The sequence below is a fragment of the Zootoca vivipara genome, chromosome 16 (genome assembly GCF_963506605.1).
Source record: "Zootoca vivipara chromosome 16, rZooViv1.1, whole genome shotgun sequence".
Classification (NCBI taxonomy): Eukaryota; Metazoa; Chordata; class Lepidosauria; order Squamata; family Lacertidae; genus Zootoca; species Zootoca vivipara.
In genome coordinates this window covers 25,768,022-25,780,127 of record NC_083291.1, presented here as the reverse complement: position 1 = coordinate 25,780,127, position 12,106 = coordinate 25,768,022, and the positions used below count along the sequence as shown (strand labels likewise).

The following is a 12,106-nucleotide window of genomic DNA, read 5'->3' as shown; positions in this document are numbered from 1 at the left end:
GGGTGCTGCCGCCGCCGCCGCCGCCACCACCACTTGCTTGCTCTCTGCAGCCGCTGAGGAGCTCACAGCATCCCCTCCATAAGTGGGAGGAGCGTGTGTGCGCGCCGTGGGAGGGCGCTAGTGGCGTGGGGGTTTTGTGGGGCAGGTTGGCCAGCGCCCCCTCCATTTACGCGCCCTAGGTGACTGCCTAGTCCGCCTAAATGGATGCACCGGCACTGGTGATACCCTACACACATTATTTCTGTCTGTGCTCACTTATTCCTAGGTTCTCACCTAGCCTCCTTACTAATACAGATCCACACCACAGATTTAAATCACATCCAACATAAATGACTTTCCCGCAAAGAATCATGGGAACTGTAGCTTGTTAAGGAAACTGGGAATTGTGATTATGCGAGGGGGAAGCTGCAGTTCCCAGAATTCCGGGGTAGAAGTTGTGGGCTTCAAAGGTGCTCTGGAGGTGCTTCAAATGTAGGATGTGACATCTTGAATGCTCCCTGTTAGGTTGAGAAAGGATCTTGGCTCTGCAAGCCTATTCCTTTCCATCTCCCCTGTCTCAGCCATAGCCCAGGATATCAATTCCCGGAGCCTCTTTACAGATTAGGCTCAGGAATGTAATATTGTTTGGTTTCGGTGTGATGTGCCTTTTGCACCAACAAATATCTCCAATGTTAGAAGCAACTGTTTGCCAGTTTCTGGGAAACACAAATGGGGAGACTCCTATTGCACTCATGTCTGGACTGCCAGTTTGCCAGAGGCATCTGATTGGGCACTGTGGGATTAGATGGCCCTTTGATCTGATCCAACAGGGATCTGCTTACATTCTTAAAACCACACAGAAGTGTGCCTTGTGCCTTATGTTTGGTGACAAGAAGCCTACCTTTTCCACGAAGTCTTTGACTCAGGCCCTTGGTCATCATATCCAACTAAAACAAAACATAAGTGAATGTAACTGTATCCGCTCATATGCATCCCTTGACCAGCTGAACCTCTCCCGTTCCCTCACCCCCCCCTTTTTGTCTCACCCGCTGCTGAAATGTAGACTGTCACCTGCTTGGGGACACAGACCTGTCTTTTTGAGTACATTCCTGTTTGAGCTGAGCAGGACGTAATTCCTACCGCAGTGTGGTGTAGTGGTTAGAGTGTCAAGCCAGGACCTGGGAGACCAGACTTCGAATCCTTGCTCAGCCACAAAGCTCCTTGGGGGGTGACCTTGGGCTAGTCACTGCCTCTCAACCTAACCTACCTCACAGGGTTGTTGTGGGGATTAAATGAGGAGGGGGAGAAAATAATGGACGTCGCCTTGAGCTCCTGGGGGGGGGAAGGTGGGATATAAATGCAATAAATAATAGTTTCATGTGTCATAGCTGTTTTTGATTTCATAAGTACCGTAGCTGGCATGGCAGGGCGGGGTGTGTGTGACGACAATGAGAACTACATATTGCCAAGTAACATCTAGTTTGGCTTCTTCTTCCCTCATAATGTAATGTGCAATCAATCGACTCATTGACAGATCCTTGCAACAGCAGACTAAACAGAAAATGTCCACACTGGCTAATATTTCAATAAGGATTTTTTTTTTAAAGTCTACCACAAGAAAAAAACACAGCACCTGTGAGGGACAGGGGATATCGCGAAGTCCCTCCCCTCCTGAGTTCAAGCCCGTCCCCGAGCAAAGGGGAAAGCAGGGAGAGTTCCGATTCCAGTGGGGAAGCAGGAAGTCGTGTCCGAGGCTCAGGCAAGGTAGTGGAGCCAGGGTCCCAGGTGGGACAGGAAGGGGCAAGCAAGGGGGGAAGACCCATCCCCCCAACTCCAGAATTACGCAGGAAGAGGAGGGGCAAGAGGATGGGTCTGCCAAAGCTTTTGTGTTGGAGAAAGACGCGCCAAAAGCCATTAGGAGGTTCTGAAACCGACTGACCACATCACTCCGTGTAAATAGCAATGACTTGAGCACTGTAAATACGCAGCACCAATAAAAGAATAAAATGCAGAGCTGCGTGGCGTCGTTACTCTGAAGTAGTCCACTCCGGCCACCGTGACAGCAACCTCCTAATCATTTTTGGGCTACTTTGGAGTTGCCGGGATGAGCGTGTCAGAGGCGGAGAAGTGGCGGCAGATCGCTGAGCAAGCCCAGCTAGAACTGCAGCAGCTGTCGCTGCAGGCGCAGGGAGAATTGAAGGCAGCTAAAGAGGAGACTAAGAAGGTCCAGGACGACCGGCTACAACTTGCGGAACAGGTGAGAGAGCTTCAGGAAAAAGAGCAGCAATTAAGGGCGGTGGCGGTAGACCTCCAAAACAAGCTGGATGCAGAGAAAAACAAGGCGGGAGGGGCACCCCAAGTCCAAGTGCTGCCAGGAAGGAGAGCTGGGACCCTAGTTAGCAAGTTCAATGGAGACCCGAAGGAATTTCAGGGCTTTGAGACTGAGATTGTGTATGCTCTTGAGCTGCACCACGATGAGTTCCCTGATGATGAGCACAGAGTAGCGTTTATTGTGGAGCACCTTACCGGGGCAGCCAGGGAGTGGCTAAGACCGTTAATTGCAACAAGGAATCCTTGCATGAAGAATGTCAAACTATTTCTAGAAGGTTTGAAAACGATGTATTCGTCCGATAGTCATATGGACCAGACTAAGGAGGAACTTCATAATTTACGCCAAGGAAATATGACAGTTCGCGCGTATTGGGCGAAATTCACCATGCTGGTGCACAGATTGGGGTGGGAACTGGGGTCCCCCCCAATGCAAGCGGCGTTCTACTTGGGGTTGCATGAGGAGGTGAAGGATGAGCTCTCGAGAGGTCCAAAGCCCAGTAATATGGATCAGCTGAGCAAAGCGGCTCTGGCGGTGGGGGTGAGACAGGAATCCCGGTGGAGCGACAAGCAAGCAACGCGCGCAAAGCGGGCTTGGTTCCCACGGTCGCAGGAGAAGCCACTCCCCCAACAGCCCTTTCAAGCCACGCCTGGGGCCAGTCAGGACCAGGAACCCATGCAGATTGATAGCGCGCGCGCGCGGGCTTTTCAAACCCCAGCGGCGCCAAGACGCAAGGAGGGAAGGGGTGGGAATTGCTTTCTCTGCAACTCCCCCCAGCATCTCGTCAGAGACTGCCCACATCGCAGGGAGTGGCAAGGAAAGGCGGGAACGGTTGTGCCCTCCCCCACTGAAGCAGCACCACAGCAGGGAAACGGGAAAGCCTGGCTGCAGGAGACAAGGGGCGGCAGCCAGGCACAGTCAGCAGACAACAGCCCCAGCCCACCCACCCGCACAGAGAGGAGCAGAGCCAGCCCACCCCTCCCAGAGCAGGAGTGGTTCTAGAAGTGACGCTCACGCTTCCAAATGGCTATCCCCTGACAGTCCTCGCCCTAATTGACAGTGGGGCGTCAGCGAACTTCTTCTCGAGACACTTTGCAGAAGAGCACCAGATCCAGCTTCTGCAGCTGGATTTTCCTCTGCACGTGGCAACCATTGACGGCAGAGAGCTGCTGGGAGGGGCCATCACTCATCAAACCCCCCCCATGAGAATGACGGTGGGGAGGCACTCAGAGACACTGGCATTCAACGTCACCACCATCTCAGACCCCCCCATCGTCTTGGGCATGAGCTGGCTGGCGCGCCACGACCCCTCCATCAGTTGGCACCAGAGATGCATCACTTTTGGATCGGACTTTTGCCTGGAACATTGCATGCAGCACCAACCAGGGGAGGGGCCTCCGATAGCCACGGTGGCCACCATGCACGTCAAAGGGGGTGAGGCGATACCCAAGCCGTACTGGGACCTGCAGGAGGTCTTCAGCGAAGCGGAGTCCGACCACCTACCCCCGCACAGGCCTTTTGACTGCCAGATCAACCTGGTGCCAGGGGCAACTATACCCCCAGCCAAGCTGTACGCCATGTCAGACCAGGAACTGGAGGATCTGCGCGCTTTCATCGACAAGAACCTCAAGCGGGGGTTCATCAGAGAAAGCAAGGCAGCAGGGGGCAGCCCAGTCTTCTGGGTGGACAAGAAAGACACGCAACAGCGCCGTCTTGTGGTGGATTTTAGACGGCTGAATTCGGTGACAGAGCCAGTGGCTTTCCCCATGCCCAGAGTGGATGATCTCCTGACAGCGGCACGCAGGGGTAAGATTTTCACCAAGCTGGACCTGAGGGGGGCGTACAACTTGATCAGGATCCGGGAAGGCGATGAATGGAAAACCACGATGTTCACGCCTCTGGGCTCTTTTGAATATCTGGTGATGCCCTTCGGTTTGCAAGGGGGCTCAGCATGCTTCCAGGCCTTCATGCACCACGTCCTGGGGTCCCTCCTCTTCAGGAAATGCTTGGTCTTTCTGGATGACATCCTTATTTATTCCAACGACCCAGTGCAGCACGTGAAGGACGTCAGGGAGGTGTTACAGCGCCTGAAGGAGAACCACCTGTATGTGAAGCTGGAGAAGTGCAAGTTTCACACCAAGGAGGTGGACTTCCTGGGCTACAAGCTGTCAGACAAGGGGCTAGCGATGGACAAGGACAAGGTGCAGGCCATCCTGGACTGGCACAGCCCCAGGACGCGCAAAGATGCCCAACGCCTACTAGGCTTCGCCAACTTCTACAGGAAGTTCATCAAGAACTTCTCTCGAGTTACGGCTCCCATCACTGACTGCCTGAGAGGCAAGCAGAAGTTCCGGTGGACACCAGAGGCGCAAGCAGCGTTCGAAAGCCTCAAGAGGGTGTTCGCCTCAGACCAGAACCTGTTCCACGTGGTTCAGGACGCGCCCCTACGCATTGAGACAGATGCCTCTGATAAAGCTGTGGGCGCCATTTTGTTGCAACTGGACGCCAACAGAGAGTGGAGACCCTGTGCCTTCTTCTCCAGGAAGCTGACCCAGCCAGAGCGGAACTACACAGTTTTTGATCGGGAACTTCTGGCGATCCACGCGGCGTTCCAGCACTGGAGACACTTCCTGGTGGGCGCCAAGCACCCCATCCAGGTGTGCACAGACCACAAGAACCTGGAGTTCTGGAGAACTGCCAGGGTGCTCAACCAGCGGCAGATACGGTGGGCAGAGTTCTTCTCGAACTTCAACTTCTCCATACACTACATCCCGGGAGAGCAGAACGTCAGGGCGGATGCCCTCTCCCGCAAGCCAGAGTACATGGAGGAGGAGGAGCCACCAGCCCCAAGGCACATTTTCCCCCCGTCGGCATGGTCCTGCGGAGCAGCAGTGGTGAGCGAGGCAGAACTCACAGCACTGACGGCAGCGGATGAATTTGCCAACCGCATCTTCAGAGAACTGAGAGGGGGGAGGGAGCAGGCAAAAGACTTTGCAGAACGCAGAGGGCTGCTTTTCTACAAGGGTGCACTGTACCTGCCCACCACCCAGCTCAGACGTACGGTCCTCAAACAGATGCACGACAACCCAACGGCGGGGCATTTTGGAAGGGACAAGACCACTCACCTAGTCATGAGACACTTCTGGTGGCCAGGGGTGAGGGAAGATGTTCGAGACTATGTACGGGGCTGTGACACCTGCCAGCGGGCAAAGGTGGTCAGAGCAGCGCCACCAGGGTTGCTGGAGCCCTTAGCCACGCCACACAGGCCGTGGGAAGTGGTGTCCATGGACTTCATCACAGATCTGCCTTCTTCCCGGGGTAAGACCGCAGTGTTGGTGGTGGTGGACCTCATGTCCAAAATGTGCCACTTTATACCGTGTGCCAGGGCAGTCTCTGCAGAAGAGACAGCCAAACTGTTTGTTGATCACGTTTTCAGACTGCATGGATTACCTTTAAGGGTTATTTCGGATCGTGGCCGCCAATTTGTTTCCAGGTTCTGGCGGCGGCTCATGAACCTCCTGCAGGTGGAGGTCAGCTTGTCGACGGCTAGACACCCGCAGACCAACGGACAAGCGGAGAGGGTCAACGCCATTCTGCAGCAGTACCTGAGATGCTACGTCAGCCAGAGGCAAACGGACTGGGTGGATCGCCTGCCACTAGCAGAATTTGCCTACAACAATGCAGTGCACGTCTCCACAGGGGTGTCGCCCTTTAAGGCCAATTACGGGCGCGACCTCAGATCTTTCCCAGAGAGGGAGGGGGAGGAGGAGGAGGAGGGCCCACAGGCTGAGGATTGGGCAGAGGAACTGGAGACGGTGCACCAGCAGCTCAGAGAACACTTGGAGAGGGCCAAGGAAGCGTACAAAAAGGGGGCAGATCGCCACAGGCGACTAGGGGAGGTCATCAGGGTGGGGGACAAGGTGTGGTTGTCCTCGGAGGGCCTTCCCACCAGAGGGAGGTGCAAACAGCTGTCACCCAAAAGGCTGGGCCCCTTCACGGTCACGCAACAGGTCAACCCGGTGGCATACAGGCTGGCACTGCCAGAGGACATGAGGGTGCATCCAGTGTTTCATAGATCGCTGCTGTCGCCGTACAGGGAAAGCAGCAGGCTCCGAGACAGCGAACAAACCCCCGAGGGAGGGGGGGAGAGGGAAGGCAGGGAGCAACTCAATGAGGCCACGGCCATCCTGGATTCAAGGTGGGGGGTGGGGGGACTGGAGTACCTCATGGCATGGGAGGATGCTCCACCGTCCCAGAATGAATGGGTCCCAGCCACTCAGATACAGGAGGAATTCTTGGTGGAAGAATTTCACGCCCTCTTTCCCCACAGACCCAAGCCCTGGCACATGGAAAGGGAGGGGGAGGAGGAGGAGGCACGGGAGAGCAGCTCACCATGGCGCTGGGAAGCGGAGTTTGAGGAACCAGAGGATGAGGTATGGGTGTCACCGAGATCCACCCAGTCAGAGGAAGGAGCAGATTGGCAGAACGTTTTTACCCCCACCAGCTCTGACGCCACGGACTTTTTGGGATTCCCGTCCTCCCAGGCGGAAGGGGGGGGCTCGCAGGACTGGGGGGAGGTATTCACACCAACGGGCTCGGAGAGCACTGAGTTCTTAGGCTTCCAGTCGTCACCGACACATGGGGGGGGCCTGGGGAGGGGTGAAGGAGAGCTTGGGAGGGGGTGGATGTGAGGGACAGGGGATATCGCGAAGTCCCTCCCCTCCTGAGTTCAAGCCCGTCCCCGAGCAAAGGGGAAAGCAGGGAGAGTTCCGATTCCAGTGGGGAAGCAGGAAGTCGTGTCCGAGGCTCAGGCAAGGTAGTGGAGCCAGGGTCCCAGGTGGGACAGGAAGGGGCAAGCAAGGGGGGAAGACCCATCCCCCCAACTCCAGAATTACGCAGGAAGAGGAGGGGCAAGAGGATGGGTCTGCCAAAGCTTTTGTGTTGGAGAAAGACGCGCCAAAAGCCATTAGGAGGTTCTGAAACTGACTGACCACATCACTCCGTGTAAATAGCAATGACTTGAGCACTGTAAATACGCAGCACCAATAAAAGAATAAAATGCAGAGCTGCGTGGCGTCGTTACTCTGAAGTAGTCCACTCCGGCCACCGTGACAGCACCCATACATAACAAAGTGAAAAATGAAGTTCTATTATATATGACAATCTTTTCCTGTGCCGTGATAAAATGAGTGTCACTTCAGATTACTCAAGGAAGTGCTTATGGTTGCCTAATAAAGCCTAAGGGTCCGAAGCAGAAACTGAGCTGGCTTTATCACCTTCTTCACATTGACATGTATTTATTCATTTATTTGTAATTCTTTAGTCTAACCTCATAGTTTAGCTTCTGCTTGGCCAAATTGTTTGAAAGCTGATGTTTGGCTGGTGCATTCCTGTAAACTGCTTCTATCTGAAAAGCTGGAATATAGAACTCTGAAATATAATTAATAGTCAAAATTTGTTCTTAATGGTTGCGTAGCTTACGTAGGTAAAACACAGAGAGCATGATCCAGCCAGAATTTAAGGGGGGGGGATATAAACAGCACTCCCATGGGACTTATAAAGGCCCAAGGTAGTTCTTTATTTTTTTTTTTACTATCCCTCTGCTTCTTCCTCACAGATTCCTGCCCAGCACAGAAGCTCTTCAAATGTACAGGCCTATTCCCAACAAGATGTCTTAGTTTCCTTACCCAAATCATTAGGCTGCATGCATACATTTAAAGCACATTCCCCTACCAAAGGACTCTTTTGTTGAGGCTGCTAGGAATTGCAGCTCTTTGAGCAGTAAACTAGAGTTCCCAGGATTCTGTGGAGAGGGGGACATGCTGGAAATGCATGGCATGGCACCTGTGCAGCTGACAACACTCGGGGGATGGGGGAATTGAACCCAAATAAAAATGGAAGTGATTTTGAAAGGTAGTTGCTCCTAAAGTAAGTAATTCCAGCTTCCTTACAGGGGTGGAGGTGGAATCAAAAGGTCATCAAAACTACAGAATGACAAAGATGCGAAAGCCAGCAAATTTTGCAGAACAATATCTATTATATGTGACATCTAATAAAATAGCATGCTCTGAAATAGCCTTTGCTAAACTGGTGCCCTTCTGGCTGGTCTGATAGGGGTTATAGTACAGAACATCTGCAGAGCAGCAGGTTGTCAAAGACACCTCTAAAGGGCTAAGCAAAATGATGTTTAGTCATGTGGCTATAATGTAAAAAAGTGTTGTCTGCCCTATTTAAACATGAAAAAGTGGGTGTGAACATAGCCCATACCCTCCAACATTTAGCCGATGAAAATAGGGATATTCTTGGGTGGATCTACACACAGGAAACTCCCCCCTGCTATAAACACACCAGAAATTAAATTGTTATAACAAAAGAAAAAAACCCGCTATGGAGAATCACATAGAATTTTTTCTGTGCTCTCTGGCGCCATCTGGTGTTGCATGTTTATAACACATTCAAAACACTGCTTCTTGACTAATGTAGCTGAGTCCCTATTATTGTTTATACCCTGCCTATCAGGGTGGCGCTGTGGGTTAATCCCTGTGACGAGGTGAGCTTCCATTGCTCGGTCCCAGCTCCTGCCAACCTAGCAGTTCGAAAGCACGTCAAAATGCAAGTACGTAGATAAATAGGTACCGCTCCTGCGGGAAGGTAAACGCCGTTTCCGTGCGCTGCTCTGGTTCGCCAGAAGCGGCTTTGTCATGCTGGCCACATGACCTGGAAGCTGTACGCTGGCTCCCTCGGCCAATAACACGAGATGAGCGTTGCAACCCCAGTCGCTCACGGCTGGACCTAATGGTCAGGCGTCCTTTACCTTTACCCTACCTATCTGACTGGGTTTCCCCAGCTACTCTGGGCAGCTTCCAACACATCTAAAAACCATAATAAAACATTAAACACTAAATATATATATATATCCCTAAACAGGGGTGCCTTCAGATGTCTTCTAAAGGTTGTATAGTTACTTATCTCCTTGGCCCAGGGGGGGGGGTCACATGACTCCATACCCTCCAACATTTCTCCCATGAAAATGGGGACGTCCTAAGGAAAAGTGGGGCATTCCGGGATCAAATTAGAAACCAGGACGGCTTCTGTAAATCCTGGACTGTCCCTGGGAAATAGGGACACTTGGAGGGCCCTGACCTCCCAGTTCTTCCTTACCTTGCAGTGCTCTGCACTTCACACACCTTTCCTGCCAGCGGGGCTCACTTCCTGTAAAAGAGACATGCTGGCAGAAAAGTGCCCGCAACGATGGCCACTCACCCCATTTGGTATTAAATGAGACGGGCTGGAATAAAAATGTCTGCAACGATGGAGTGCAGAGAGATGGGGGGGAGGGCTCAGCTCCCCTCAGCCACTCGCCCCTTCTTGGTTCAAAAGGGACCGTCTGGGAGAAGACTGCTTGTAACAATGATGTGTGGAGAGGGGTACCGTAGGTACATGAACAGGCCAGAGCTGTGACTGTGTAATGCTAGGGCTGAAGCCACCACATTTCATTGGGTCTTTGCAAAGAGACCATTACCTGCAGGAGCGAAAGTGCTCGGCGGTGAGGAGAATTGCGAGGAGGAAAGCAATGGGGCTTAAGCACCATTCTCTGACAGTGTCTCTGCTCCAGATCTCCCCCTCCCAATGCTGCTTTTCTCTTGAAGAACCTGCTGCTAGAGTTTTAATAAGCACGTAACCGGGCAGTCAGACCCCAACAACAAATCGAGGCCACTCGTGTTTTCCCCCATGCAAAATGGTTGGAATGGATGGATGGCAGCTTCACCACAGAGAGGTGAGTGCTGCAAAACATATTATTATTATTATTATTATTATTATTATTATTATTATTGGTAAAAAAAAAACTGAGAAGACCCAAGGCAACAAGCCCAACAGGAGTGCCTGGGCAAACAAAGGTGACACCGAGTTTTGTGTGTGAGAGAGATTGAGAGAAACATTATATACTTTAGTGTGCTAACATTCCATCATTTCATGGCAGAGAGGCAAGACAAGGGTTTGGCGGCTGTCTGTCTGCTGCTTCAGCATCACAGTGGAAACAAGACGAAGGAAACCAAACTCCAAAAGTGGGCTCAGGAGAACTCTTCCTCCAAGCAGGTTATTGTGGCCTCGGTGCTGCTCATACATTCAATTTTTATGCTGCGCCCGCACAATGCCTCCCCCATTAAAATGCCACCCCATATTATTTCTCCATTTCACTTACACAGAAGACCCGTAAGTAAAAAACCAGAAACCCCCAGACCATGGAAATGGCAAATCTGGATTAAACTGATGGTGGGGTTAGATATGGGACGGCAATTTAATGTGGACGGTATTGTGTGGGTGCTGTGAAAAGCTTGCCTGCGCGAACAACACAGAGCCCGCCATAAAGTGGCTTGCGGAAGTGCCTGTTTTCTCACCCTGCGATAAAAGTACAGGGCTGTCCCCCAACAGAGATCCACATGCAGTTATCTCTCTCTCCCCAACACCCTGCTGTGCCTTTAAAGAGCTGCCCAACATGCCAAAACTCAAGCCCCCCCCCCCCGTGGAGATAAAAGTGATGGGAAAAATTAAACCCCACCTGCTAAATGTATGTATTGCTAAAGTTACAGATTTCGAATAACGGTAGAATTGGTTAATTCCAGTAGGAGACAGCTGACTTTGTCCTACCCCCCCCTTATCTACTTGTATCCCTTGTCTCCTCTGCCCACAACTGCACAGTCCCCAGGCTTTACCTGTTGATTAGAATCAGAATCAGAGGTGGCAGGGAGACCAGCCTCTTGCATGTTGCCTTTGGTGATGATGCTTCTGTCCTGCATTTTCCCTGGAGGGCTGCTCCACCCAGCAGCTGCTGTCTCTGCTACAGAAGAGGGAGAGAGAGAGAGATCTCCTTGCCTGATCTCAGGAGGCTGGCCCCTGCTTCGCTGGCAGGTCCTTGTTCCTGATGGTTGGGATTAAACTGGTTCCTTTCCAGATCTATCTGGCGACTTGTCCTGCTCCTTTGGCCCTCCCTGCCTCTCCCCGCCCATGTGAAGGGGCTGGGATGAAAGAAAAGTTTAGACTGCGGCAGCAGCAGCAGCAGCAGCAGCAGGCGTCTCAATTTACTGCATAATAGAGGCTGAGAAAGGTGGAAAGGAGGAGGTGATATCAGTAGAAGGGAAAGATGAGGCTATGACTCCACTGCAGGACATCTTGCTTTACATTAAGAGAGGGATGTTATTTATTCTACGTTATATTGAATTATAGCGGCTAGCTTTCTAATTTGATTTCTCCTTGTGCAGCCCATTTGTTGCATCACTTCTTCCATCTCATGGTTTCACTGGTCTAACATACCTCAGTTTTCCCTGTGTTTGGGCTGCACTGGCTTGTGACTGTGTAACTGGCCTTTGAAGTGAGTGGAAGAGATTCGGCGCACTTCCAGATGACTGGTTTATTGTGCATTCATCCTGATTTGTTTGCAGGGAGGTTAGACAGCATTGGTTGTTTCATGAGCATTCGTTTTATTTGCGGAGAGGTCAGATGAGATGCATACACACTATACCTTCAAAGCACATTCGAAGCACATTTTCCCCCTCAAAGAATTCTGGGCACTGTAGATTACCATTTATAGAGTTATATGCTCGCAGCAACCCTGAAGAAAACTACAGTGCCTGGAATTCTTTGAGGAGAAAGCTGTCATTTGAACGTGCTTCAAAGGTGCAATGTGTATGCAGCCATTGTGTCAAAGCAAGTCTTACCCTCACTTTCCTTATTGCAAAAAGCCCAGTCTTTTGGAGAAGCGGATTTGCTGCACAACTTGAAATTTGCCTGTATGTGGTT

The 12,106-nt window shown here is 51.8% G+C and overlaps 1 protein-coding gene and 1 long non-coding RNA gene across 3 annotated transcripts in view; both read right to left on the bottom strand.

Annotated features, from left to right (window-relative positions):
- The window catches only part of SCNN1A (sodium channel epithelial 1 subunit alpha), a 32,396-nt gene extending 21,139 nt beyond the window's left edge, over window positions 1-11,257 (bottom strand). The window contains exons 1-3 of one of the 2 annotated variants that reach the window (XM_060269158.1): window positions 11,023-11,161; window positions 9,470-9,520; window positions 881-926 (exon numbers count right to left, since the gene is read on the bottom strand). In XM_060269158.1, the coding sequence (XP_060125141.1) occupies window positions 881-920 (40 nt within the window). In that variant the 5' untranslated portion in view covers window positions 921-926; window positions 9,470-9,520; window positions 11,023-11,161. Of the gene's footprint in view, window positions 1-880; window positions 927-9,469; window positions 9,521-11,022 lie in introns of both variants that reach the window. The other variant, XM_035097205.2, reaches the window with a different exon arrangement.
- Window positions 1,014-9,463, bottom strand: LOC132591275 (uncharacterized). The gene is made up of 2 exons (XR_009556888.1): window positions 7,427-9,463; window positions 1,014-1,612 (listed from the first exon to the last, which is right to left on the bottom strand). It is a non-coding gene; the product is annotated as an uncharacterized LOC132591275 (long non-coding RNA).
- Window positions 11,258-12,106: the final 849 nt, after the last annotated feature.